Source organism: Elephas maximus, chromosome 25, assembly GCF_024166365.1.
Source record: "Elephas maximus indicus isolate mEleMax1 chromosome 25, mEleMax1 primary haplotype, whole genome shotgun sequence".
NCBI lineage: Eukaryota > Metazoa > Chordata > Mammalia > Proboscidea > Elephantidae > Elephas > Elephas maximus.
Window position 1 is genome coordinate 33,838,898 of NC_064843.1, and position 27,260 is coordinate 33,866,157.

Genomic DNA, 27,260 nt, shown 5'->3' on the forward strand with positions numbered 1-27,260 from the left:
AAATATTTACATGCTTTAGTTCAAGTTCAATATTTGCTTATGGGTATTTTTGGGGGGAGTAGTATTTATATGCAATAAACTATATACCCCTTCATTGTACCGTTAGATAAAAATGATAAATGCACACATTGCTGTGACTCACATTCCTATCAAGACATAGAACTTTTCTTTCCTCCCACAGCCCCGGGTTCTGGGTAACCGCTGTTCTGACTTTTTTCTACTGTAGATTAGTTTTGTCTAATCTAGAACTTCATAAATGAAATCTATGTATTTTATCCCTCAGATTCATCCATATTGCAGATATTAGTAGTTTGCTTCTTTTTATTGCTGAGTAGTTTTCTATTATATAAATACATCATGGTTTATTTATCTGTTATCATCTTGATAGGCACCTGGGCTGTTTCAAGTTTTTTTTTTTTTTTTTTTTTGCTATTATGAATAAAGTTACTATGAACATTCTTGTATAAATCTTTTTATAGACATAACATTTTCAATTCTTTTGGATAAAAACCTAGGAGTGGAATTGCTCTTGGGTGACATGTATGTTTACTATTCTAATATGCTGCCAGGCCTTTTCTGAAGTAGTGTATTTACTCCTTTCACTAACAGTGTATGAGAGTTCCATGTCTTCACCAACATTCCATGTTAAATTTTAGCGATTGTGGTGGGCATGTAATAGTATTTCATTTTGACTTTAATTTGCATTTCCCTGATGACTGATGCTCCTGGTCACTTTTTCTTATGCTTATTGCTGATTCATCACTTTTACTTTATGAGGTGTCTGATGAATCTTTTGCCCATATCTTAATTGGACTGTCATTTAGTGTTGAGTTGTAGGAGTCCTGCATTTAAATTTTAAAGCTTAATTTTTCAGAGTGAGGATACAGAAGATTTACTGCTGAGTATTCAAATGAAAAAGACCTGAACTTTTGAGTTTAGCAAAAGCCATTTGTTCAGCAAATGGTTATGGGTACCAACTATGTGCTAAGCACTAAAAAAAACCCAAACCCACTGCTGTCGAGTCGATTCTGACTCATAGCGACCCTGTAAGCGCTAGTATTGGGAAAATAGAGATAATACCTAGCCCTAGTCCCAAGGAGCCCATAGTTTATGGGGGTAAACAGAAATCAAAATAATGCTTTAGTGGTTTAAACACTTAAGTCAGTCATGGGGTATTTACCAAGTACTTACTATAGGGTCAGCGCTGGAGATACAGAGCTGGACAAACCAGACATGATTCTGCTCCTGCACAGCTTATTTTCTGGGAGTCAGTGCAGAGGTGCCCTGAGATGGGAGAATGAGATTGTTGTCGTCGTTCAGAAAGGCCAACCTAGAGCAAAGTGGGCAAGAAGAAGGGTGGCTAGATAATTAAATAGGCCAGGGCTGGGTCTTGCCTGGCCTTGTAGACTGTGTTAAGAACTTTGGATTTTGAGTGTTTTGGGAAGCCATTACAAGAGTTTTAAGCAGAGCAATGAAGTGGTCTAATTTACCCTGGTTGCTGGTTGGCAAATAAACACACAGGTATGTGTGGTTGCAGAGAGACTGGTGAGGAAATCTTTGCAGTCATCTAGAGGAGAGGTAATAAAATTCTACTTGGGGAAGATGGTCAGTGTTTCATCAAGGAATAATGTCTTAGCAGAATCTTAGATGAGAAGATATTTGATAGGCAGGAAAGAGGTACCTATGTGTTTTGTGTGTGTGTGTGTGTGTGTGTGTGTAACCAGAAATAGTTTGGGTGGTAGGGTGGGTGGGGAAATGGCAGGAGGTAGGACAGGTGGCAGTCTGGGAAGGGCTTTGAAGGTTGAACTAGGGATGCAGGACCATCATGTACAACTACTAAATTCTATGCGAATGTGCCCTCTGGAATTGTGTAACAAGGTGGCTCTGCTAGAGAGTTTGGCTCTGAACCTCAGGATCATGGGCAGCTGTATAGGGCTTCTAATTAGAGATGAGACTCTGGAAGCTTGCATCAAGGATGGCAGTGCTAGGGAGGAGGCAAGAGACAATGAGGCTTGAAGTTAGGTAGACACTTAGAAGTTTTTAGAATGAATAGTCAAGAGGACCCAGAGCCTGAATTGAGGAAAAAGCAGATGAGGTCCTTTAAAAATACAAAATAACAGTATAAAATGTTGAAATAATAAGTGTGTACACTATATAAAAGTCTCACCTTCATTACACTCCCCAGAGATCTTAAGATTGCATTTATTTGGAGTGTCTTCTTCGACTTATCTCTGTGTGTATTTTTTTATATATGTATTCAAATCCAGTTTATCTACATATGCATACAGTTGAAGTTTAAAATGGAATCTTATCCTTCTTACTATTTTTTTACATTATTTTCTCATATAATATCAATATACCTTTGCCTTGTTTTTTAGCTGCTTCTCAGCATTCCATTGTTTAGATGTACCATAATTTATTTGCAAATAAACCAGACCTGTTGCCATCAAGTTGATTCTGATTCATGGTGACTCCATGAGGAGAACTGTATAGGATTTTCTTGGATATAATCTTTATGGAAGCAGATCACCAGGCCTTTCTTCCGTGGAACCACTGGGTGGGTTCAAACCACCAACCTTTCAGCTAGTAGCCAAGTGCAAACCATTTTGTGCCACCCAGGACCTTTAGTCACCACATAATTGATGAACTTTTAAACTGTGTCTAGTATTTCACTATTCTCAACAACAGTGAAATGAGCATTCTTTTTCATTTGTCTCTACTGTGTAAATATTGTCTTAGAGAACATGAGATGAGAAGCATGGAGATCAGGTTGTGATTTGGATGAAGTTGTAGGCTGACTCTCTTGGGAGTAGGTGTTCATCTTCCAAGAGGATGATCAGGATGGTCAGAAGCCTATAGGCCACATTCTAAAAGCACCAGCTAAAAGAACCGGATGATTTTAACTGGGATTGTTTACTGCTTCCAAGTATCAGATGGGTCCTTGTAGGGAGATGGAATAGGCTCTCCTATGTAACTGTAGACTGGGGAAGAAACAAGACTAATGGGTAGAAGTGAGAATTCAACAGATTTGAGTCAGTTTGAGGTAGGACTTTATGGACCTGGACTTTCTGATTAGTGAATTGCAAGAGTGGTGGGTTTTCCATCATTGGATGCATTCAAGCAGAGCTCCTATGAACGAGCAATATATGAAGCAAGGTGAATTATAAGAATCATTCCAGTTTTGGTTGATAGCAGCATTCCAAATGGGGGACCATGAGTTACCGAGATTGGACTGACAGTGACTGGGCTGGGTGGGGGAGGGAGAAAGTAAGGGTCACTGTAGGGGAGGCTGAGGCTGGAGGCATTCTGAGGTATACTGCTGGGAAACCTTGAATGTTGAGTCATGCTCAGTGAGCAATCTAACCTTGTTTGTGTCCCTGGTGTAGATACCATGCAGGTGTATAAGTCCGAGGGGTCACAGAGATAGTGAAGGGTTTGAGGATGATTGTTACGGTGGCTGTAAGAGGAAGGACTAACAGGGGAGTTACCATAGTGACCCTTGCAAGAGGGGCGTGTTTCCAACAGATGAAATCAGTGAATTGGAGACACTCAGTGCTGATTGATTGATTGAAGCCAGTCAGTTTGGAACTGGATGGGCTCGGAGCTGGGGCTGGAAATGGCCTTTTAGTTTTCATTCGGCATATTGTCTAGGTGCTTGGGATAGAACAATAAACAAAACATGTAAATATCCCTTCCCTCATGGAGTTTATATTCTAGTGGGGGACATGAATAACAAAATACATGTAATATGTTAAATAGTAATAAATGTTAAAGAGAAAAAATAATTAGAAAAGGGCTATGTGACATGTCAGTGGCCGTACAATTGCAATTTTAGATCAGTTGGAAGGCGTAATGGAAAAGATGATTTTGAATAAAGATGTGGAGGAACTGAGGGAGTAGCAAGCCATATGGGTAATCTGGGTGAGGAACATTCCAGATACTGCAGAGAGTTGGGGGTAGAAAAAAGCTTACTCTTCTTGAGGAATGGCAAGCAAGGAGAATAGTGTGGCCAGAATGGAGTAAACAAAAGTGTTAGGAGATCAGGTTAGAGAAATCTAGATCTTTCAGGACTTTGTAGGCCATGGTAAAGTTTGGATTTCTTCTAAGAGCAATAGCAAATCTTTAGAGAGTATGGGCCATTATGACATGACCCATATTATGTTTTAAAAGGATAGCCCTGGTTGCTGTATTGAGAATAGCTTGTGGGATGGGAATGGTGTGGAATAGCGAGACCAAGCTAATGCTATAAACCAGGTGGGAGACGATGACTTGGACAGGTTAGTGGCAGTGGGAATAGTGAGGAATGGGATATGAGTAGCTTATTAGTGACTAGGAGAACCAGTGGTAAGAGATCATAACTCTACCTCAAGATGCAGGGTTAGTGGGAAATCATTGGAGGAAGTATCTTTTTGGGGAGCAGTATCTGGGGCACTTGGGACAATGCTGGAATTGGAACTTGAATTAGGGTCTGAGCTGGGGCCAGTAAGGGGGCCAGAGTGAGAGGTATTGGTCTCTGTGGAAATCAAGGTTGGAGTCCGGATTTAGGGACCATTATTGGCGTTAGTGAAAAACAAGGCTCCAGGAATTGACAGAATACCAATTGAGATGTTCCAACAGACAGTACGCTGAAAATGCTCACTTGTCTATGCTGAGAAATTTGGAAGACAGCTACCTGGTCAACCAACTGGAAGAGATCTGCAGTTATACCTATTCCAAAGAAAGGTGATCCAGCAGAATGTGGAAATTATCGAATAATATTAGTATCACACATAAGTAAAATTTTGCTGAAGATCACTCAAAAATGGTTGCAGCAGTGCATTGACAGGGAACTGCCAGAAACTCAGGCCAGATTCAGAAGAGGATGTGGAATGAGGGATACCATTACTGATATCAGATGGATCTTGGCTGAAAGCAGAGAATACCAGAAAGATGTTTACCTGTGTTCTACTGACTATGCAAAGGCATTCAACTATGTGCATCATAACAAATGGTGGATAATGTTGCAAAGAATGGGAATTCCAGAACACTTAATTGTGCTTATACAGAACCTGTACATAAACCAAAGAGGCAGTCATTCAGACAGAACAAGGAGATACTGTGCGGTTTGAAATCAGTAAAGGTGTACATCAGGGTTGTGTTCCTTCATACTTATTCAGTCTGTATGCTGAGCAAATAAAACAGGAAACCAGACTATATGAAGAAGAATGAGGCATTGGAATCGGAGGAAGACTCATTAACAACCTCCGATATGCAGATGACACAACCTTGAAAAGTACTGGAAGCACTTACTAAGGACTACAGCCTTCAGTATGGGTTGGACTTCAGCATGAAGAAAACAAAGATCCTCACAACTGGACCAGTAAGAGATAAGATGATGAACAGAGAAAAGATTGAAGTTGTCAAGGATTTCATTTTACTTAGCTCCATAATCAACACACATGGAAGCAGCAGTCAAGAAATCAAACGCCATATTGCATTGGGCAAATCTGCTGCAAAAGACCTCTTTAAAGTGTTAAAAAGCAAAGATACCACTTTGAGAACTAAGGTGTGCCTGGTATTTCCAATTACCTCATATGCATGCAAAAGCTGGACAGTGAATAAAGAAGACTGAAGAAGAATTGATTCCTTTGAATTATGGTGTTGGTGAAGAATATTGAATATACCATGGCCTGCCAGAAGAATGAACAAAATCTGTCTTGGAAGAAGTACAGCCAGAATGCTCCTTAGAAACAAAGATGGTGAGACTTCATCTCACGTACTTTGGGCATGTTATCAGAACCAACCAGTCCCTGGAGAAGGACATCATGCTTGGTAAAGTAGAGGGTCAGCAAAAAATAAAGACCTTCGATGAGATGGATTAACACAGTGGCTGCAACAATGGGCTCAAACATAGCAACAATTATAAGAATGGTGCAAAACTGGGCAATTTCTCTTAGACGTAGGGTCTTGTACATAGGGTGTCTATGAGTCAGAACTGGCTCAGTGGCACGTAACAACATTGGGGTAAGGATTAATTTTAAAGTGAAGACTAGCTTGGGGGTCTAAGTTGTAGATGGAGGCCAATATACTTTTTTTATATTTTCCCATCATGTTCTTGGACCACGGTTTGTCCATCTCCTGTCCCATGAAGTGCAATCAGAGGGTTGGAGACATGGAGGTTGTAGAGATTTCTGTTCCTTGGGTGTGCTAGGGGTGGATATGGGCTCAACCCTGCCTGGGCAAAGGCTCTTGGCCCTCGTAAGGTGAGCCCCACAGTCAGGGAAAGGTGGAGAAGGGCCCTTGGTGCTTGACCTGATTCCTTTTTCCCAGATGGCCCACTGCGTGACATTGGTTCAGCTGTCCATTTCCTGTGACCACCTCATTGACAAAGACATCGGCTCCAAGTCGGACCCACTCTGCGTTCTTTTACAGGATGTGGGAGGGGGCAACTGGACTGAGGTGAGAACTGGGGGAGTTGAGGTTGTGGAGGGAGGCTAGCAGTGTGTTGATAGGGTTGGTAACTATAATGCTTATTGGGTTATGCCTACAGCTTGGCCGGACCGAGCGAGTACGGAACTGCTCAAGCCCCGAGTTCTCCAAGACCCTGCAACTTGAGTACCACTTTGAAACAGTTCAAAAGCTCCGCTTTGGCATCTATGACATAGACAACAAGACACCTGAACTGGGGGATGATGACTTCCTAGGGGGAGCTGAGTGTTCCCTGGGTCAGGTATGCAGGGCCAGGGATTGCGAACCTTGAGACCTGGGTTCTGTAAGAATGCTGTCAGACAACTCAGCCTGCTTGGAACTTGGGAATAGCAAGCAGGACCTAACCTAACCATGCCCCAGATCTTGACCCCCTACCCCTGCCCTGCCTTAGATTGTGTCCAGCCAGATACTGACTCTACCTTTGATGCTGAAGGCTGGAAAACCTGCTGGGCGGGGGACCGTCACGGTAAGGAAGAACTCAGTAAGGGTGGGGGTGAAGGATTATATCATTGAGGGATTCGTGAGTGATATAGTCTCCTGCCTCCGCAACCTAGGTCTCAGCTCAAGAGTTGAAGGACAATCGTGTAGTAACCATGGAGGTGGAGGCCAGAAACCTAGATAAGAAGGTGTGTCTGGAAGAGATGCCCTAGGGTTCCAGGAATAAGGGCACAGGGATGATTTATGTGGGGGAGAAGTGGGACAGAGGGCTGGCATAGTGGTCATCTCTCCTTGAACCTTATAACTGGGGTCTCTGTGGCGTTGGCAGGACTTCCTAGGAAAATCGGACCCATTCCTGGAGTTCTTCCGCCAGGGTGACGGGAAATGGCACCTGACATACAGATCTGAGGTGTGAGACCCCTGGGATTGGGTAGGGTGGGATAGGAGAGAGTCTCCTTGGGCCTGGGACCAAGGTTTGAAACACATGGAGAAAGGAACTGCAGGTGGGTAGGGAATGGTGGCAACACCCCATGGGACAGGACAGAGCTCACTGGAGGCCTTGCCCTCCACCTTCAGGTAATCAAGAACAACCTGAACCCTACATGGAAGCGCTTCTCAGTTCCCCTTCAGCACTTCTGTGGGGGAGAACCCAGCGCACCCATCCAGGTGAGGAGCTTGCCTCCTGAGTGGACTGAACAGATGCAAGAAGCCTGGGGAGGGGCTTACTCACCTGTCTCCTAGTAGTTAAATACACACATGACTTCCCCCAGGTGCGATGCTTAGACTATGACAGTGATGGCTCACATGACCTCATTGGCACTTTCCACACTAGCCTGGCCCAGCTCCAATCAGTCCCGGTGAGTGCCGGCCATGCTTAGGGATGTCAAGGTGGGCCTAGAGGACTGCAGTCCCAGGGAGAATGGGGCGGGGGGGCGGGGGGGCAGGCAACTTAAGTCCTCGGTTGATGCTCTGGGAGCTTCCTACCCTAATTTTTCTTTCCTCACCAGGCCATCTTTGAATGCATTCACCCTGAGAAGCAACAGAAAAAGAAAAGCTACAAGAACTCTGGAACTATCTGTATCAAGACTTGCCAGGTGAAACAACCCGTGTGACTCAACCTCTGACCCTTGAGCTCCATGTCCTTAACCCCTATCACCCCAGCCATGACCCTGGCTTTATCTGCAGGTAGAAACAGAGTATTCCTTCTTGGACTATGTGATGGGAGGCTGTCAAATCAACTTCACTGTAAGTTGCCGTACCAGGGGCAAGAGGGCAGGTCTGGGGCTTAAGGTTACCTTCAGAGCCCCTTCTCATCTCCCAGGTAGGTGTGGACTTCACTGGCTCAAATGGAGACCCCTCCTCACCCGACTCCCTGCACTACCTGAGCCCAACAGGTGTCAATGAGTACCTTACAGCACTGTGGAGTGTGGGCAGTGTGGTTCAGGACTATGACTCGTGAGTAACTAGTTTTCTTGCCCATCCACACTGCCAGCAGATACTTTAGCCTCTGGTCTCACACTCCCCTCACTGCCTCTTTCCCAACTCACTGTCCTCCCACAGGGACAAGCTGTTCCCAGCATTTGGATTTGGGGCCCAGGTGCCCCCTGACTGGCAGGTGAGCTTTCCCTTCTTCTTCCCTACTCCTGTTTTTAGTTTCAAGTTTCTGATTTTGGGGGATGCATCTAACTTACTTGCTGCCTGGCAACCAGAATTATGTGGAGATACAGGGGTACATCCCTGTAGGCATGTATGCAGCAAGTACTAAGTATCTCTTGTAAGATGCTCAGTACATGCCATAGTGCCCTTTTCCTTGGCATAAAGGAAGTCATGGGGGGAAGAACCTCATTTTCTTTCTCACCCTCAGGTTTCCCACGAATTTGCTTTGAACTTCAACCCCAGTAACCCCTATTGTGCAGGTAAGTCACAGAAGCAGAACTATCCACATCTAGAGAGCCAAACTTGGGTAGGCAAGGAAGAGTTGGAGGGCAGATACCTGACCCCATTGTCCAGAGGAGTGGTTTTAGAACTAGGCCTCTGGAGTCAGACTGTTTGGGTTCAGATCTTTGTCTTGCCACTTGGTAAACATTTGACTTGGGGCAGGTTGCTTAGCCTCTGTGTACTTTGGTTTCACAATAAGGCAAAATCGTAAAGATATTGAACATTCAAGGAAAGGATACATGTAAAGCAGTAAGTTTGACACAGTGAGCCTAGCACATATTAAATGCCCTCTAGAAAATGGCAGCTGTTATATTATTATTAGTCTGTGCTGTTGGCCCCAGATGAGTCCTGGAGGACTCAGGGTATCAGGGTACTTTTTGCCTGAGTCCCCCCAAGCCCTTTTGTCTAGGGGGTGGCCAAACCCTGCCTCTGACTGGTGCTTTCTGACCTTGTGGTTCCCCAGCGCCTCCAGGTAGGCAACAAGCTGAAGTGGAAAACTTGACCTGACTTGATCAGATCTGGATTTTTTAATGTTATCTTATTTTGACATAAATTTAGACTTAGAGAAAAGTTGCAAGAATAGTCATGGGGTTGAGGTCATGGAGCTCAGGGATCAGGGTCTGGGTCACAGGGGCTATTGTTTATTTTCACCCAGATTCCCCAAAGGTTAACATTTTACTGTATTTGCTTTGCATTTTATGTATATATATGGAGCCCTGGTGGCACAGTGGTTAAGAGCTCGGCTGCTAACCAAAAGCTTCACAGTTCAAATCCACCAGGCGCTCCTTGGAAACCCTATGGGGCAGTTTTACTCTGTCCTTTAGGGTCGCTACGAGTCAGAATCGACTCGACAGCAACAGGTTTGGTTTTGGTTTTTATATATGTATTTTTTCCCCCTTCCCCTGAAATGTTCGAGAATAAGTTGCAGAGAATAAGCCCTGATCCAAAGTTTACCTCTGTAGCCTCACCAACTTTGCACCTTTCATCATCCTAAGTACTTGTGTGTATTTCCTAAAATCAAGGACATTATCTTACATAGCCATAGTATAATTTTCAAAAACAGGAAATTGTCATCAATACAATACTTTTATCTATAGAATTTATTCACACTTTGCCAGTTGTTCTAATAATGTCTTTACAGCAAAAGAAAATCCTGGATCACGCGTTGCATTCAGTTGTCCTATCTTTTAATGTGGAAAAGTTCTTCATGTCTTACGTGACAGTGTATAGAGCAGATAATTCATAGAATATCCCTAAATTTGGGTTTACCTGGTATTTCCTCATGATTAGATTCAGACTTTGCATTTTTGACGGGAATACCACAGAATGGATGCTGTGTGTCCTTCTCAGTGCGTCATATCAGAAGGCATATGGTGTTGGTTTGTCCCGTTACCAGTCATGCTAACTTTGACCACTTGGTTGAGTGGTTGAGGTACTGTCTAACAGCTTTCTCTATTATACAAGCACTGTTTTTCCCTTTGTAATTAATTAGTGTCTTTGAGGCTATGTAAATGTCTGGTTACTCAACTTTCAGCATCTAGTTTTAGCATCCATTGATGGTCCTTGCCTAAATCAGTAATTTCTGTGACTGTCATTATTTTGTAGTTCCTCCTTTTACATTTCTCAGTAGCTTTTCCTTCTCCACTATTAATGTTATTAAATGGATTTTATTTTATTAAGTAGGTTATAATCTGATATAGGACTCCTCTAACCTGGTTTTTAATTCAGGCTGCGAGTAGGGCAAGTCTCTCTGAACCTTTGTAAGCTAGGGTTAGGTACTCTGAGTTACAGGAGTGTACCCAAGATCTCAGGACTTGTGACTCACACACTGTCCCCAGGGATTTACAGTATTTTTTGCCCTCTTTCTCTGCAGGCATCCAGGGCATTGTGGATGCCTACCGTCAAGCCCTGCCTCAAGTTCGCCTCTATGGCCCTACGAACTTTGCACCCATCATCAACCACGTGGCCAGGTTTGCAGCTCAGGCTGCACATGAAAGGACTGCCTCGGTATGGGGCATGGGTGGTGGGGATGGGGCATGGGTGATGGGGATGGGACATGGGTGGTAGGGATGGTCCTGGTCAAGGGACTTCCTGTCAGTGTGGGAATGTGTGGCTGTTTTTTTTTTTTTTTTAATATTTTGGATGGGTGTTCTTTTGGAGAGGGGCATTGTGAGCTGTCTACAAGGGCTGGGAGGATCAGCCTTGGTATATGAATGGGTTTACCCCCAGCAATACTTCGTGCTGCTGCTGCTGACCGACGGTGCTGTGACAGATGTGGAGGCCACACGTGAGGCTGTGGTACGTGCCTCCAACCTGCCCATGTCAGTGATTATCGTGGGTGTGGGCGGTGCAGACTTCGAGGCCATGGAGCAGCTGGATGCTGATGGTGGGCCCCTGCATACACGCTCTGGAGAGGCAGCTGCCCGTGACATAGTGCAGTTTGTGCCCTATCGCCGCTTCCAGGATGTGAGTAGGGCCCCTCCTTGATGTAAGGTGGAGGCCCGAGATGTATTTGCCCTTTGACCCCATAAAATGTAGACCTTGGGAGGCTGTTATGGACCCTAACTGACCTCGCCCCTCTTCTCCTGGCAGGCCCCTCGGGAGGCGTTGGCGCAGACTGTGCTCGCAGAAGTGCCTACACAACTAGTCTCCTACTTCAAGGCCCAAGGTTGGGCCCCATCCAAGCCACTTCCACCCCCAGCTAAGGGCCCTGCACAAGTCCCCCAGGCCTAGGTTCCCTTGAAGGATGGGCTGTGGACAGTCCTCAATCCTGTATCCCCAAAAGTCCTTTGGGCCATGGTCCAACCCTGTACACACACCCCAGTGCTAGCATTTTATATTTTATACTTTTATACTTGCTCCTGCTATTGCTGCTCTTGATCCCAATTTCCTGTCCCTGGTGCCTCTCATTCAATAAAGACCAAGAAACAAGAAAGACCACTGCTTTGCTATTGCTCTGTGTGTTTTTGGGTGAGAGGCTGCTGTTAGCCATGTTTATGTCAGGGGTTGTTGAATGAAGGATGTTGCTAGCATGATACCCCTTTGCCGTCAAGTAGATTCCGACTCATAGCAACCCTATAGGACAGAATAGAACTGCCTCATAGCAACCCTATAGGACAGAATAGAACTGCTCGATAGGGTTTCCGAGGCTGTGATCTTTACTGAAGCAGACTGCCACATATTCCTCCCATGGAGTGGCTGGTGGGTTCAAACCACGGACCTTTGCATTGACAACCAAGCAGTTAACTACTGCACCACCAGGGCTCCTTCTAGCACAGTAGCCCCAGTCAAAGAATAGTATCATTACACTGGGCATTACTAGCCAAACAGAGACATTGATGCTATTTTTGGAAATACAAAGATTGAATGTAAGCCAAACACAGAACATAGACATAGTGGGGAGTGCTAAGCCTCATAGGAAGAGGCAATGGTTGAGGGAAGGGTGAGTTTTAGACGAAGCAAGGGCTATGTTAGACTTCCTGTAGGAGGGAGCAGTGTAAAGATAGGCTACAAGCCTGAAATTTTTTAATAGCTAGTTAATTTATATTCATTGTATGCATAGAAAATAAGTTATCACCAAAACTCCCATATTCCCATAAAACATTTGGTGTAATCTTTCAGGCTTTCTCTAAGCATATCGATAGTCTGCATGTTTTCATTGTACAAAAATAGGGTATTGCACACACTGCTTTTGCAGCATACTTTAATTTTTTTTCTAATTTTAAAAGTAATACATGCTAGTTAGCACAAATTATGAGTATTACAGAAATAGGTGATGGAGCAGGTGAGGGCCCCCATCAGATATGTCTGACAGATAATTAACAATTTAGTATAGGTTTCCAAAAAAATTTTTTTTTCCAAAATTGGATATTAGACATACTGCTTACACCTTGTTTTTACTTAATATGTTTTGAGTATCTTTATCCATCCGAACTTATTGCGTACATATTATCTTTTAATGCCTACATATTATTTCTATGCTGTGAATATACCATAGCCTATTTAGCCAATCCCTTATTGATGGAGAAATGAGTCACTTCCACTCTTGTTCTATAAGTAATGGTGTTATGAGCATCCTTGCACATTTATCTTTATATACGTACAGGAATATTTCTAAAGAATTTGTTCCTAGAAGTGGAAATGTTATTTATAATTTTAATATTATCAAATTGCCCTCCATAACAAAAGTTATGGTCAACTTACCTCTTTTGTTAACCTGACAGGCCAAAAAAAAAAGATCTTTTGTTTGAATTTAATTATGAAGGCAAGGTATCATTTCATATATTTGTGAATTATATTTCTTTTGAGTAGTAGCCTATTCATAGCTTTTTCTTTCTTTTTTTTTTTTTTTTTTGTTACAGCCTTTATTCTGGTTAACTCTTAGCCTTATATATGTTTAAAGTATTTCCTTCCAGGTTGTTGTCTTTTCATTTACAGTGTCCTTTGGTATATAGAACTCTTAATAGGAAGTTTTAAATTTTTTATGTATGCCAAATAGCTTGCTTTTTAAAAAAATTAACAGTATATCACTAATTACATTCCATGACATTAAACATTGCCTTATATTACCATTTCTATTGACTCTCATTTTGTAGTGTAATTTATCTACTTGGATGCTAAGTTCCCTATTTTTTCTCTATAAACAACAGTGTGATGAATATCCTTGATAAGTATTATCTTTTGAATACATCTACGTATCCTTTGGACACATTCTTAGAAATGGCATTGCTGTGATCAAAGAATATAAAAAGCTTCAAGGCTTTTGGTTTCTATTGTGAAACTGCCTCTGGAAAGCCTTACTAGTTCACATGTCTAACTTTAGGCTTTGACAGCCCCAGATAGAATACTTTTTTCTCTGTCTTCAGATTACAAAAATACCCCAACAATTCAAACATGGATAAATGTTCTACCCCCACATATTTAGACATCTCAATTTTACTTCCTAGATGTGTAACTACTGTTAATAGTCTGTGCATTCTTCTAAAACATGAACACACTGGGAAGCATCCTAACATTGTTAGCCAAGTTGCTGAGCATTCTTTTCCTCATGGTGGTCCCTCTTTCCTGCACTCTGCACAGGTAGAACTCAATTCTTTGATGCCTGTTTCTTTCATCCCCTAGTCCTCCAATTCTACTTTCAACCCTCAGAGTGAAGATTTCTTAGATCTCTAAATGAACTGTCCTGTTTCCTGGAGCATCTTCTTTTTCTGATCAGGCTTCCTGAGGGCAGTGACTCTTGAACACCAGACCACCTACACCGTGCCTGGCAGAGGGACAGGCACTCAGGTCTCAATAAAGACAATATGAGAAAGGGCTACCAGGGCTGCATCAGCTCTGACTCACAAGCTTCCGACAGGTTCTCAAGTCTCTTCAGTTTTTGTGTTTGTCTGAAAAGAGGGTAGTTCCCCCTCACCTCATTATGCACCTAGCAGGGATTGGGGGACTTTTCAAGAGGTCGAGCGTAGGGATTGCAGAGCATAAATTTGGCTCCAGGCAGACTGGCAGCTCTACAGTTAAAGAGGATGGCCTCTGGGGGAAGGCAGTCCTGGGTCCTGCTCTGGCTCTGCTCTTCACTGTGTGACCTTCAGTAAGTTTCCTGAGTGGTTTCCCCCTCTTTGATTGTGAGGATTAAGTTAGGTGATGTGTATAATGTCCAGAGCACTTTCTCTAGCACATGGTAAGCACTCCATAAATGTGAGCTGCTGCTATTACATTGACATGAACTTCTCCAAGCTTAAAGGAGGGTGTATTGGGAGGCAGATCCCCACCATACTTATATGCTAAAGGCAACCAAGGCCTCCAACAGAGCACCCCCCAGCACTGATCCAGATTCCTTCAGCACAGACCTCCACTCTACTCCAATCATCAGTGTGTTTAATGGAGCCCCCCAGTGACCCCTGTGGTACTGTCCCCTGCCCCTTCTGAGGTTCGCTCGCCATGGGCACGGACTCGATACAAGCATGTGAAGCGGGGGTGGCCCCAGTTGCTTAGAATCTGGATCTTCACTTTGGGAAAGGCAGCTGGGGGGTCATTCTGGGGAGACAAATGGAACATGCCAGGGCTCGAATCCTCCTATGGGCTGTCCCCCTCCCTCATCTTCCCTTGATGCCCCACTCCCTCCGCACACCCATCCCCTGAGACAAACACACCTGCAGGTGGAAAGTCTGAATCTCAGATTTCTCCACATCGAAGGTAAATTTTCCCAAGAAAACTTCAGTCTCATCATCAACCTGGAGGCCCTAGAGGGTGAAGAGTGAGTGGAGAGCAGTGAGGCACGGGTAGAAGGAGGGAGAAAATGGCTTTACTGAGGACCTACTATCTACTCAGCAGCTGTACACCTGCTCTCAGGTATTTTTTGGTGTTAGGGACAGTATAATGTAGAGACAAGGTTTGAATTTTAGTCTGCCCAGTTATTAGCTGTGTGACCTTGGACAAGTAACTTCCCGGCTCTGAACACTAGTTTCCTCTTTTTCGTAGACTTAACACACCATCTACTGTCAGAAGTTGAAAACCTGTGTAAATCACAGTCACAAGTGGTTTTTTTTTTTTTTTTTTCTGGTCCAAAATGTATTTAGCACTTTTTCATGGTTTTAACACACTATTTACAGGCAAAAATTGAATAAAGTGTAACAGGGGAGATGATAATACCTCGTAGGTTGTTCTGTGGATGTAATGACATAATCCATGTGAAGGGCTGGGCACACACTAAGCCTCGATAAGCCATAACTAACACTTGGGTGTGGTTGTGATTATAACCTGCAGCAGCCCTGAGGGGCAAGTGGTGACATCTCCATTTTATAGATGAGCAAGCATAGGCTCAGATATTGGCGATAGTGTCCACGACCACCTGCTGCTTTCTAGGTAAAATCTAGCCCCAATTCCTCATCTTCTTGGCCTCAGCCCCACTCACATAGACTGCGAAGTCGCGGGGCGCGCTGTTGGCTCCCCTGGTGTGCGCCACGCTGGGTGGCGGATGCTGCAGGGTGATGTCGCTCAACTGTACACGACCGGGCAGCCGGATCACCACCTGACCCTGGTCGCCCTCAAAAGCCCAGCAATTCCCGGGGAACACGTCTGGCTGTAGGCGGGCGGATAGACCATCAGAACCCTCGGTCTGAGCGATTGCGGCCCTCCCCAGCTTGGCTGTTGCCCGGCTTGGGCAGCCCCCGCCCTCCGTTGGTCCCGAGGTTCCTTCCCAGAGCCCCAATTCCCAGAATTTAGGTCTCTTCTTCAGCTTAACGCTGTCTTCGGCCTAGCTCAGTGTCTCACCTCGGCAAGGTCGGGCCCCGCCTGCAGCCCGGGCTCTGGCTCTCTCCCTAGCGTCCCGCCCACAGTCCCATCCCGGGAACCCGATTGGAAGCCCACCTCCAGGATAACCGTGGGCGGCCGCGCGTAGTTCCAGAAACTGAAGCGATTCCAGAAGTAAGCAGTGTCTGCGTCTTCGTAGTCACGGGATGTCTTCTCTAGGTCGATGGAGGCTCCTGGAGCAGGGCAGAGAAGGAGATGAGGCTCCCGGGCCAGACGGACAGCTGGGGGACGGTCTGTCTGCAGCTCTGTCCCCTCCCGCAGGTCAGTCTGTGTCACTGACTGTGAATCTGTCGCCCGATGTCTTTGGGCCTTACCCACGGAGCTCAACGCATAGTCCGGTTTCCGCACGAAGTCCTCATTCAGCCTCTGGAACACGAGCTTGGCCACTCTCTGAAAGACCGAGGGAGGCGTTTGGGGGGTGGGCAGGGGTCTCTGGGAACTAGGCTCTCTGGAATGAACTTTGTGGCCCAGGAAGAAACTACGAGGTCGAGGCTCTGGGGTGAGGCTCAGGGTCAGGACTCCAGGACCCGGGGAGCGGGATCCGCATGGGGTTTCCCACGGGGGGCTGAAGCCATCGGAGCCGGGCTCCTGGACACCCACGGGTGGGCAGGATGGGGTACACGGCTCACCTCGCTGTTGGCGGCGCGGACGCTGGACATCTCCTTGTGAAGTTTATCCAGCTCGGCCTGGAGCTGCTGCAGCTGCTGCCCCTGGGAGCGCACGCGCTCGTGGTACTCGCTGGAGGAGGGGTTGGTGCCGAGGGGTTGGCTCCGTATCACCCCGTAGGGTCCCGCACATAAGTACCTTGGAGCCTCCCAATTTCCCACCCCAGGCGCCCTCTTTCACCTCATAGTCAGCATCTCCTTAGGTTCCTAGTGGGGAGGAAGGGACAAATACAGCGCCGCTCAGTTCTCTGTTCCCCAGATTCCCCACTTTGGCCTCGGAGCAGCCAGATTCAGTGCCCCGTTTTTGAGGACTGTGCGCCCCCACTCTTCCCTGACCTCCCAGGATCACAGCCTCAGAGGCCCCCAAGCACCTCTGGGCACAATCCCTCAGGAACCCCCGGCTCATATCCAGCCCTTCCTTAGGATTCCAGCCTCGGCACTGCCCTCCTCCCAGAAGCCTCCCGGCTCAGGATTTGCCAACCCGCCCCCCAGGACAGTGTCCCCACTCACATTCTCCAAAGGAGGGACCAGGTACAAGAGCCCCCACCAGAGCGCTGGAGAAAGAGGAGGTCTCAGGGGAAGGGAAGAAAATGGTTTCTCCGGCATAAAGGGACGGGGAGGAGGGAAGAGGCTTGAGGGGTCTAGCCAGGGGCAGGCTGTGGGGGTCCGAGCAGGGACTAGAGGGCCTTGGGGGGCCTGCACGGCGCTGAGGGACACAGGAGAAAACGGGCTGCATTTTGGCTCCCGAGAACCCAGGGCTGTGGCTGAGTCGCCTCCCTCAGGGCCCAGGGAAATCAGCACCCTCTTACCGGCCAGGAAGAGGCTTAGCAGCGACACAGCCGTGAGCAGGAAGCGGATGGAACAGACCTCCCTGAGGGACCGGAGGGAGGCTGAGGTCCCAGACCCGTGTCACCTCCCCTAGCCCCCACCCCGCGGTCCTGGACCCAGCTCCTGGGAACACGAGGTCTGGATGGGCACAAGCCTCAGCCGCTGCGGCCCCGCAGCTCACCCCCCGCCAAAGAACAGTCCCTGGCCTGGGGCTCCCCCTTCCCTCCCTCTGACCTGGACGCACTGACCAGCACGTCTCCTAGCAGGGATAACAACACGCTCAGGACCTGGAAGAGCTGATCTGAGGAGAGGAGAGGGCGCTCAGGGAAGGGGCTGTGGCTCCCAGCGGGAGGGGAGGCGGGTTGGTGGTGAGGCTCTGAAGGGGTTAAGGAAGGGGGGCTCAGAAGGGCCTGGGGCTCAGGAAGAGGGCGTGGGCTACAAGAATTAGGTACGGCCTAGGAGAACTGCTCGATACGCAGAGAACAGGACCCGGCTCTGGGAGGGAGCAGAGGTCTCCGAATAGGGCTGGGGGCTCTGAGATGGGATGGGGGCTCGGAACCGAGAACGGGGTCTCAGAGATGAGCACTGGCGCTCAGGGAGAGAAGCCGGAGGCCCAGAGGGGAGTAGGGCTGGTCTGCTCGTACTCAGGAAGCTCTTGGACACCCGCGGGGGTGGCATCTCCTGCCTCAGATCCAGGGTCGGGAGAAGGTCGAGCTGCTCCTCAGAGACTACGGAAGTCCCAGCCAGTTCTGCGGGAGCCCAAGGGCTCCATTGGGGCCATGCGCATCGCAGGCCCACTCTTTCCCCGAGACCCCACCTCAGCTTCCCCAGCCCAGAAGCAGGGCAGCCTCGCAGGCCTTGGTCCCGCCGAACCCGCATCCCAGGTCTTTTTCAGCACCCTGAGGCCCCGCCCCTCAGGGAGCGCAGTCAAGACGCTGGACCCGCCCCCAGTCCGGGGCCCCGCCCCCAGCCCGAGGCCTCGGTGCGGCCCCGTTTCCGCGGTGGCTCCTCGAGCTGACATCGAGGCCGCGCCTCCTCAGTGATGCCCAATCACAGGACCTTCCCCGCCCCTTCCCAGGACCGTCCTTCACACAAGGCCGCGGCCCCTAAGGGGCCTTATCTAGTGCCTGCAGCCACAGATCCTACAGGCCCCTCCCCTCGGAAGGTGCCCGGACAAAATTTTATCCCGGTTCCAGGCCAGGCCCCGCCCACTTAGGCCCCTCCCCCGCCCACGCTTACCCGGGTTCGACCCCGCCCGCACCCGAGGCCCCGCCCCTCACGGTTGCCGCGCCACAGGCTGTCTGCCCCTTGTGGCTCCGGGGCGCCGGCTTCTGCCGAGAGCTTCCAGCCCATGTGGTTCCTCCGGGCACTCCTGCGCTCAAGGCGGGCTCACCACAGCTCGAGCCCCGGGCTCTTCTGCCCTCGGGCTCCCCGGGCCCCGGCCCAGTTGACCGGTGCCCGCTGCTGTCTCCCGAGGTGGCGCTCACTGAATTGTTGTCGTTGTCGCTGTAGAAGTTGGGTGTGTGCTTGTGCGGGGCAGCGGCGGAGCTCGGACCGGGGCTCCGCCTCATCCTGACTGGGGCCTTGCCCTCACTGACGCCAAAGTCGCCGCCGCAGCAGCCAAGGCCCTCAGGCGGTGCGCGCCGCCCGGACCCCTCAGACCCCGCGTGCAGCCGGCGGGCCCCGCGGCTGGACCCAGCCCTCTCCCCCCGGTTTCTGGGCTTGGCTGCTGACGTCATAGAGGAGACCACAATCACCGCGTAACGTCCTAACTGGGCGTCACAGAGATGGCCCTGGCGTGACGGGGAGTCATGGTAGTCCGTCTTATCTCTTCTGACATTATAAAGCAAGCAATGACATCACAGCACTTCCCTGAAAACCCATCCAACATTGCTCCCAGCATAGAACAATTTCTGCCTCCCTTCCCTGCTTTATTTTTCTCCTCAGTGGGAGAGGAAGGCCAAAACACTGCAAACTAAGAATTCTGGTCCTCCCCTCTGCCCCTGCCGTTTCCTGACTGTGAACTCTTTCGGGTCTCAGTTCCTCCATCTGTCAAATGGGATGGTGAAACCTTCTCCCAGTATCTGAGGGCCTTAGGATCTAACCTGGACCTTGCTTACAAAAACAGAACTCTTCCATCTTGTCTGATGTTTTATACCCCCCAAAACTCATTTGAGCCCCCAACAACTAGGAAATAGAACAGGGATTTCCAACTCCAGAGCTGAAATGGAGAAGCATAAGAAGGGACCTTGTCTCTGGGTCAAGGCTATACAGCAAGACTCCTCTGACTGTCTAATCTTATCTGCTTCTGCTACCTGATACACGCCTTGTACTCAGGCAAAAATGAACAAATCAGATGTCTCAGAACACACCCTGCATTCCTCCCCGCTGCCTGGAATGTCTATCTCTGCTCTCAACTATCCTCAAAGCCCATTTTAAACACTCTCTCTGAGGAGTCCCCGGGTAGTGCAATTGGTTAATGTGTTAGGCTGCTAACAGAAAGGTTGGAGGTTTGAGTCCACCCAGAGGTGCCTGGGAAGAAAGGCCTGCTGATGTACTTCAAAAAAATCAGCCATTAAAAAGCCCATGGAACACATTTTTTCTATGACACAGATGGAGTCCCTGTGAGTTGGGGTTGACTAGATGGCAAATGGTACTAGTCAGTTTCTTCAGCAGTATTCACTCTTAGTGTTTGCTACACTTCAGAGACTACTGTAAACACCCCCTCTGATCTCCTCCCACTGAGATCCCCAGCCCTTATCCTTTCCCACTGTGATGGTGCTTGCAATTTTTCTAGGCTTTGTTTGGTATTGGAGTTTATGGAAGACAGAGAACATATCTGATTCCTCTCTTGGCTGCTCTCCCTACCCCCAGGGTGGCATAGGACAAGTCCTGCATACAGGAGGTATCATTAAATAGAAAGATTATGGATGGCCACGAAATGTACTCAACACATAGTTACCGCCACTTATTAAGGGTTCAGACAAGGGGATATATTCATTCTTTCATTCACCAAAAGTATTGCACATCTGTTTAAAGTTTAAGGGTTATTCACCTAAGCTAGGAACCCTATGTCCTGAACAATGCACATATGCTCAATATTTTTCAGACAATTTTGTGTATCTTCTTTTTTTAAATAAATTTTTATTGTGCTTTAAGTGAAAGTTTACAAATCAGGTCAGCCTCTCGCACAAAAACCCATGTACACCTTGCTACACACTCCCAATTACTCTCCCCCTAATGAGACAGCCCGCTCTCTCCCTCCACTTTCTTTTCGTGTCCATTTTGCCAGCTTCTAACCCCCTCCACCCTCTCATCTCCCCTCCAGGCAGGAGATGCCAACATAGTCTCAAGTGTCCACCTGATCCAAGAAGCTCACTCCTCACCAGCATCCCTCTCCAACCCATTGTCCAGTCCAATCCATGTCTGACAAGTTGGCTTCGGGAATGGTTCCTGTCCTGGGCCAACAGAAGGTCTTGGGGCCATGACCACCAGGGTCCTTCAGGTCTCAGTCAGACCATTAAGTCTGGTCTTATGAGAATTTGGGGTCTGCATCCCACTGCTCTCCAGCTCCCTCAGGGGTTCTGTGTTGTGTTCCCTGTCAGGGCCGTCTTCGGTTGTAGCCGGGCACCATCTAGTTCTTCTGGTCTCAGGATGATGTAGTCACTGGTTCACGTGGCCCTTCCTGTCTCTTGGGCTCGTAATTACCTTGTGTCCTTGGTGTTCTTCATTCTCCTTTGATCCAGGTGGGTTGAGACCAATTGATGTATCTTAGATGGCTGCTTGCTAGCGTTTAAGGACCCAGATGCCACTCTTCAAAGTGGGATTTGCAGATAATTTTAAGAGTTCATAGACTCCCTGGAGCCCATCTATGGTCCCACTAAGGTCCCAGGGCCCAAAGTTAAGGCTCGCTGGCCTCAAGAAGTGTTTGAATACCCACTGTGTGCAAGCTAGAGACACACATTCAATTACTCATTAATTCATTCACTCAATAAATGCGTTGAATGCCTACTGCACTAATGTTGGGGGCTAGGGAATTCATTTGTTAATCTACCCAGTGTGCTGAAGACCTAACATGTGCCAGGCCTTGAGCTGCGCATTAGGGACAGAGAGATGAACGAGGAACAACTTGAGATCTATGCCCTAGAGACCTCATAGGCTATCAGGGACCAGACCAGGGTCCTGTCCTTTCCTCTTCCCTCCATCCTCTCACTCCATTCTAGCTCCCACCCCACAAGGATGCAGCATGGAGGCTGAAACAGTCCTGCCAGTTTGCAGCTGGTGCAGGTAGGGAAGACTAAGCTGAACATAGGGACCTCACCCCCATTCTCTTAGTCCTTCCACTCCCTGCTCACCCATGACCCCCCAGGCCTGCCGACTGTGTGTTTGACTAAAGGGCAGGGATTGCTGAGCCTGCTGGGTGAGTCCAGTGAGTCAGAGGCGATTCAGGTGGGTGGGCAGGTGGTCAGGAAGGCAAGCAGGCAGAAGGAGAGCCAGTGCACTGGGACCATGGCTCTGACTGTGTGTGTGCGGCGACTGACAGGGCTACCTGGCACCCATGACCGACAAGTGAGGCTCAGCTTTCGGGGTGAGGCCTGCAGTTTGGAACTGGGGGGCTCTAGTTCTCCATTCTGGTTCCTGGCCATCTCTACAGCCTGTCCCCTTTCACTGCCAGCCCAACATCTCTACCCTCCTGCCTCCTTCCCTACCCAGCTTCTATCCTGACCTTTCTTTGAAAGTGAGTCCAGGGAGAATGAGCCCTGGGCCAAGGGTGGTGGAGGAGAATGATCTGTTTTTGTGGAAAAGGGCTGATTAATGACTAGTTTCAGTTCTGAACAGGTTTTACCCAGAAAACAAGGAAAATTCATTGTGGTCAAGAAGCAGATATTGGTGAGGTCAGTAGGGTTGGTTCCTGGATGGGGAAAAGCTGGATTTGAACCCAGTCCAAATCCATCCTGGGGTTTGGGAGGCTCATTCCTGGGTTTTGGGTGGTTTAGTCTCAGGAAGTGAGGTCAGTCTCAGGCTTGAGAGGTCAGACCCAGTTTGGGACAATCAGTCCCAAGATTGAGGGGATTAGTTCTTGGTTGGTAGTTAGCCCTAGATCAGCCATAGTTCAGTCAACCACGTTAGGGAAATTGGTTCCAGGTTTGAGTGGTCAGTCCTAGAGTCAGCTCCAAGTTAAGCCCCTGTTTTGGGAATAGGCTCTGGATTGGGGGTCAGGGTCAGCTCAGAATTGGGTGTTTCAAGTTTCCCCCTATTCCCAGCTGTTCCGTTGGCCACACTATGGGGCTCCATTGGCTGGGGAGTGTCTGTCCGTGCAGGTGATTAACTGCAGCCGTGTGTTCAGCCCCAGGTGAGCTGGCCTGGGGAAGCTGAGGGCTGGGATGCAGATTGGCCTGGGGGTGACTTGGTGCCACTTCTCTGGGTCATTCTACTGCTCCATGCCACCCCCCCCCCCAGGCCTCTGGGGACCCTGGTGATCTCCCTACAGCAGCTAGAGAGCGTCGGGCGTTTGGTACTGCGTGAGGCCTTAGTAGATGAGAACCTGCGAGTGTCCCAGGTGAGCCCTACCAGTCTTCAGTAGGCCAACCCCAAGCCTGAGAGAATTTCTCTAGATAGAGGGTTCCAGTTCTCACAGGAGAAAACCCAAGTCCTGGACAAGAGTGGTAACAAGGTTCCTTTTATTCAGCCAGGGGTTTTTCATTCCAACCCCTGCCTAAGTCTCACATGGGACAAGAACCAGATTGAGTTCTGAGGGCCAGAGGTGTGGCGATAAAGGGAGATAAGAGGTTTTGAGCTGTCCCCTGGCCCTGTACCAGACTCAATTTTTGTGGGAGACAAAGGTGAATCTGGCTAGATTTTCCTGTTTATTTTTTGTTTTTTTCCCATGGAGGTGAGTATAGCATAATGGAAATGGATCTGCCACCTTCCAGCTGTGAGACCTTGGACATGTTGTCTAACTTCTTTAAGCTGTTTCCTCCTTTACACAACAGGGAGTCACCCTTTCACTTACTCAGCCTGTCATTATTTATTGAGCCCTTACTATGCACCAAGTGCTGTGCTGTGCAATGAGGATTCAGGGGTGAGCAAAACCAGACAAGGATTTGCCTTTGTGGATTTCCCTACCTAAAGAGGGAGATGAACATTAAAAAATATTCACACAAATAAATGTAAAATTGCAACTGAGAAGTGCTATAAAAGAGTTAATGGAGTCTGGGAGAGTGTAGAACAAGGGGATACAACTTATCTGGAGATCAGAAAAGGTTCCCTGAAGAAGCGGTGCTTGAGTTAGAAACTGAAGGATGATAGGAGTTAATTAGGTTGGGCAGAGAGAACGTTCCAAGCAGAGGGACTGGCATATGCAAAAGCCCAATGCCCTGAAGGAGCTTAGTTGCAGTGCAGAGCGGAGCAGAAACCAATATAAGATGGGGTTGGAAAGGTGGGCAGGGGCCAGACTATGCCAGGAGTGCTGGAGGTCAGAGTAAGGGGTTTCCAAGAGCAATGAGGGAACTTTGGCATTGCTTTCAGCTCCCCTAAGAGGTAATTTGCATGTAGTATGTTCTTAATAGATTATGGGTAGTCAATATTATAATTATCGGAAAGGAACTACATGCCACTAGAGATGCAAGCCAGGAGGGTCTCTGTTTACGGATGGTGTAAAAGACATTGACCTTGGGCCTATCTTAGCCCAAGGGCAATTTGAGGAGCCCTAGGAGAAAACTGTATTTGGTTTCAGATCCAGGTGGAGCTCGACCTGAGGTACCAGCCCCCAGAGGGGGCCACTGGGGCCTGGGCAGAGGAGGACTTTGGGGCACCTATCCGGGACAGGTAACCCCTTCACCAACCTCAGTAAGGCCTGGTGATCCCAGCCCAGGCAGGCCCTGGGGAGGAAGGAATAGTACCCAGTTACACTTTGGATCTGCCTGATAGTGTGAATGGTCTTGCTGACCAGTTTGCAGCTCTATAGACATAGCTCTATAGCCCTTTCCTCTACTTTCTCTTCCTTCCAGCTCTGAGCTGATCATTCCCAATGTGGGCTTCCAGGAGCTGGAGTAAGTGTATGGGGATGACGTGGATCACTGGGGTCAGTCTTGGGGTGAAGAGCCAAGTTTAGTCTAAGGGTCAGGAGCCAGCTCTGGAATCAAAGGGTTGGTTCCAGGGCCAAAGGGACAGTACTGAGGTCAGAGGTCAATCCTGGGATCAGGGATCAATTGTGAATTACAGGGGTCAGTGCCAGGGTCAGCGGTCAATCCTAGGATCAACAGGGTCAGTCCCAGGATTAGGGGTCAGTCCTGGAGTCAGGGAGTACCCAGAGATGGGTGATAGGGTCCAGACATGTCCCTTGAGCAACCTTCCTATCAGGCCTGCCGAGGCCCGAATGGAGCGGCGGGCAGTGGCTTTGGGTCACAAGCTAGCTCGAGGCCTAGGCCAGCAGGATGATGAAGAGAATGAGCTGGAGCTGGAGCTGGAGCTGGAGGATGAACCTGAAGTGGAACTTTCCGGCGTGGTGTTCAGCCCCCTCAAGAGGTAAGTTGTACCCACGGCACAGCTGCTTCCGCATCTCACCATTGAGTCAGTGTCACTCGCTCAAACATGCAGACTCACACCCTTCCACACTCACAGGCATATGTCAAGGTACGAGTGAAGGGTGGACATCCTGGGGTCAAGGGTCACTTACTCAAAGGCACAGATACTGCCACAGTCATATACACAGTTACACTGGTTCACACACAACTTCTGGAGCCCATGTAGGTGATGAAATCTTCATGAAGGTGATGAATTTTGTCTGTTTTGTTCACTGCAGTGTCCACGGTGCCTAGAATAGTCCTGGTACATAGTAGGTGCTCAAGGCATATTTGTTGAGTGAATAAATGGTTTCAGGGCTCTAGGTATGAGTCACATTCTGGGTGTATGGTGAGCAAGGAGGCAAAACAGGACCTGAGCGATTCAGAATTCAAAAGTTTGCAGGGAGAGGAGACTTCATCCTCAGCACTGAGCAGGGGGTGGGGAGGTGTCAGCGAACTGAGAGGGCGGGCCGAGTGGAGCTGACATTAACTCTTCCCGCAGCCGAGCTCGGGGCCTGGCCCGCGGGGATCCCTTCCAGGTGTCCAGAGCCCAGGACTTCCAGGTACTAATTTTCCTCTAAGCCCTAGCCCTCGCGGACGACCACCCGCCCTCCACACACATTCCTCGCCCCTACTTGGCCGTGGGCACGCTTGGCTTCCACTCTGTAGGTGGGGGTCACGGTGCTCGAGGCCCAGAAGCTGGTAGGAGTCAACATTAACCCCTATGTGGCTGTGCGTGTTGGGGAGCAGCGCCGAGTAACTGCCACGCAGCGCGGGACCAATTGCCCCTTCTACAACGAGGTGGGCGCCATCAAGGAAGGGTGCGAGCCTGAGGGAATGGGCGGGACGCAGGTAGGGATCAGGCCCAGAGGGACGTGGCCTAAGTGGACTCGTGCCAAGGGGCGGGCCTGAGGCTAAGAGGAGGAGCCTATGGATAGGCAGGGAAAAGGAATTAAAGAGTGGTCTGGTGTAAGAGGTGGGGGTTCTGTTTGCAAAGGGCAGGGGTAGGCTGGCGTGAACCCTTAACACATAACCTTCTCTCACCTCCCTTGTCTCCCCTCTTCAACCCAGTACTTCCTGTTCGAATTTCATGAGACCCGGGTTCGCCTCCAAGACTTGGTGTTGGAGATCACGGTGAGAGAGTTGGGGGTGAGAGGTTTCCGACAGAGGAAGTGGGGGGCGTGTGCTAAAGTTTCAGGACTAACACCTCTTCCTCCCAGGCTTTCCATTCGCAGACCCTTCCCTTTATGGCCACCAGGATAGGCACTTTCAGGATGGACCTGGGTATAGCCTTCGATCAGCCAGGTACCGAACCCTCTGGGCACTGACCCCTCATGGACCCCTAAACACTAACTTCTGAGGTAGTAATCTTTCCCCAAGGCTGATCTTGCACTCGCGATCCTCCGCGATCATTGGCCATCCCTCTGAACACACCCTTGCACATCCCACGGTCTCTTCTGATCCGTGACCCGCCCTTCCGCCCCCAGACGGCCACTTCTACCAGAAATGGGCTCCGCTGCATGACCCCCAGGACACTCGCGCTGGGACCAAGGGTTTCGTCAAAGTCACCTTGTCAGTGAGGGCGCGCGGGGACCTGCCCCCTTCGCTGCCACCCCCGGGACCGGGGCACAGTTCGGACATTGAAAAGTGAGCAGGGGAGTGGAGAATTGAACGGGGTGTGGCCAGGGACACGTGATAGCGGGATTCGATTAGCCTGGGGGAGGCAAGGCTTCGGAGGCGCGGCCAGTGGGAGGGGCGCAGACTCCGGCTTCTCCGCCTCGGCGCCCCCCTCCCCTCAGGAACCTGCTCCTGCCCCGCTGGGTGCCGGCTGAGAGACCGTGGGCACGTCTCCGCGTGCGCGTGTACCGAGCAGAGGGGCTGCCTGCACTGCGTCCGGGGCTGCTGGGCAGCCTGGCCCGCGCCCTGCACGACCAGCGCGTTCTCCTGGACCCCTATGTTCGGGTGTCTTTCCTGGGGCAGCAGGTGAGCAAGCCCCGCCCGCCCCAGTCCGCAGCAGCTCCGGCCCCGATCCCACGCTGACAGCTCCCCC

General features: G+C 49.0%; 3 protein-coding genes across 9 annotated transcripts in view; 2 read left to right on the forward strand and 1 right to left on the reverse strand.

Moving 5' to 3' along the window:
* Nucleotides 1-11,782, forward strand: part of CPNE1 (copine 1) — a 38,114-nt gene extending 26,332 nt beyond the window's left edge. For both annotated transcript variants that reach the window (XM_049868880.1, XM_049868881.1), the window contains exons 2-16: nucleotides 6,310-6,438; nucleotides 6,530-6,709; nucleotides 6,860-6,934; nucleotides 7,023-7,094; nucleotides 7,235-7,315; nucleotides 7,483-7,572; nucleotides 7,677-7,763; nucleotides 7,914-8,000; nucleotides 8,092-8,151; nucleotides 8,228-8,361; nucleotides 8,467-8,521; nucleotides 8,771-8,822; nucleotides 10,718-10,851; nucleotides 11,074-11,310; nucleotides 11,437-11,782. In XM_049868880.1, the coding sequence (XP_049724837.1) occupies nucleotides 6,310-6,438; nucleotides 6,530-6,709; nucleotides 6,860-6,934; nucleotides 7,023-7,094; nucleotides 7,235-7,315; nucleotides 7,483-7,572; nucleotides 7,677-7,763; nucleotides 7,914-8,000; nucleotides 8,092-8,151; nucleotides 8,228-8,361; nucleotides 8,467-8,521; nucleotides 8,771-8,822; nucleotides 10,718-10,851; nucleotides 11,074-11,310; nucleotides 11,437-11,577 (1,614 nt within the window). In that variant the 3' untranslated portion in view covers nucleotides 11,578-11,782. The remainder of the gene's footprint in view (nucleotides 1-6,309; nucleotides 6,439-6,529; nucleotides 6,710-6,859; nucleotides 6,935-7,022; nucleotides 7,095-7,234; nucleotides 7,316-7,482; nucleotides 7,573-7,676; nucleotides 7,764-7,913; nucleotides 8,001-8,091; nucleotides 8,152-8,227; nucleotides 8,362-8,466; nucleotides 8,522-8,770; nucleotides 8,823-10,717; nucleotides 10,852-11,073; nucleotides 11,311-11,436) is intronic.
* Nucleotides 669-19,341, reverse strand: SPAG4 (sperm associated antigen 4). 6 transcript variants are annotated; one of them, XM_049868883.1, is made up of 12 exons: nucleotides 18,907-19,341; nucleotides 18,290-18,394; nucleotides 17,880-17,946; nucleotides 17,627-17,688; nucleotides 17,328-17,371; nucleotides 16,999-17,024; nucleotides 16,782-16,890; nucleotides 16,467-16,542; nucleotides 16,210-16,325; nucleotides 15,755-15,922; nucleotides 14,994-15,083; nucleotides 669-1,330 (listed from the first exon to the last, which is right to left on the reverse strand). In XM_049868883.1, the coding sequence occupies exons 1-12, from the start codon at nucleotides 19,214-19,216 to the stop codon at nucleotides 1,199-1,201; spliced, it is 1,305 nt and encodes a 434-aa protein (XP_049724840.1). In that variant the 5' UTR covers nucleotides 19,217-19,341; the 3' UTR covers nucleotides 669-1,198. The 6 variants fall into 6 exon arrangements, with proteins under 6 accessions (XP_049724840.1, XP_049724841.1, XP_049724839.1 ...); XM_049868884.1 differs by lacking the exon at nucleotides 669-1,330 and adding an exon at nucleotides 14,093-14,877 and having other exon boundaries at nucleotides 19,039-19,341; XM_049868882.1 differs by lacking the exon at nucleotides 669-1,330 and adding an exon at nucleotides 14,093-14,877.
* A 2,813-nt stretch (nucleotides 19,342-22,154) lies between these two features.
* Nucleotides 22,155-27,260, forward strand: part of LOC126067537 (fer-1-like protein 4) — a 34,984-nt gene continuing 29,878 nt past the window's right edge. The window contains exons 1-13 of the mRNA XM_049869550.1: nucleotides 22,155-22,233; nucleotides 22,485-22,540; nucleotides 22,910-22,998; nucleotides 23,106-23,205; nucleotides 24,382-24,473; nucleotides 24,656-24,697; nucleotides 25,008-25,172; nucleotides 25,713-25,773; nucleotides 25,880-26,011; nucleotides 26,282-26,344; nucleotides 26,431-26,515; nucleotides 26,698-26,857; nucleotides 27,010-27,193. Coding sequence (XP_049725507.1) covers nucleotides 22,155-22,233; nucleotides 22,485-22,540; nucleotides 22,910-22,998; nucleotides 23,106-23,205; nucleotides 24,382-24,473; nucleotides 24,656-24,697; nucleotides 25,008-25,172; nucleotides 25,713-25,773; nucleotides 25,880-26,011; nucleotides 26,282-26,344; nucleotides 26,431-26,515; nucleotides 26,698-26,857; nucleotides 27,010-27,193 — 1,308 coding nt within the window. The remainder of the gene's footprint in view (nucleotides 22,234-22,484; nucleotides 22,541-22,909; nucleotides 22,999-23,105; nucleotides 23,206-24,381; nucleotides 24,474-24,655; nucleotides 24,698-25,007; nucleotides 25,173-25,712; nucleotides 25,774-25,879; nucleotides 26,012-26,281; nucleotides 26,345-26,430; nucleotides 26,516-26,697; nucleotides 26,858-27,009; nucleotides 27,194-27,260) is intronic.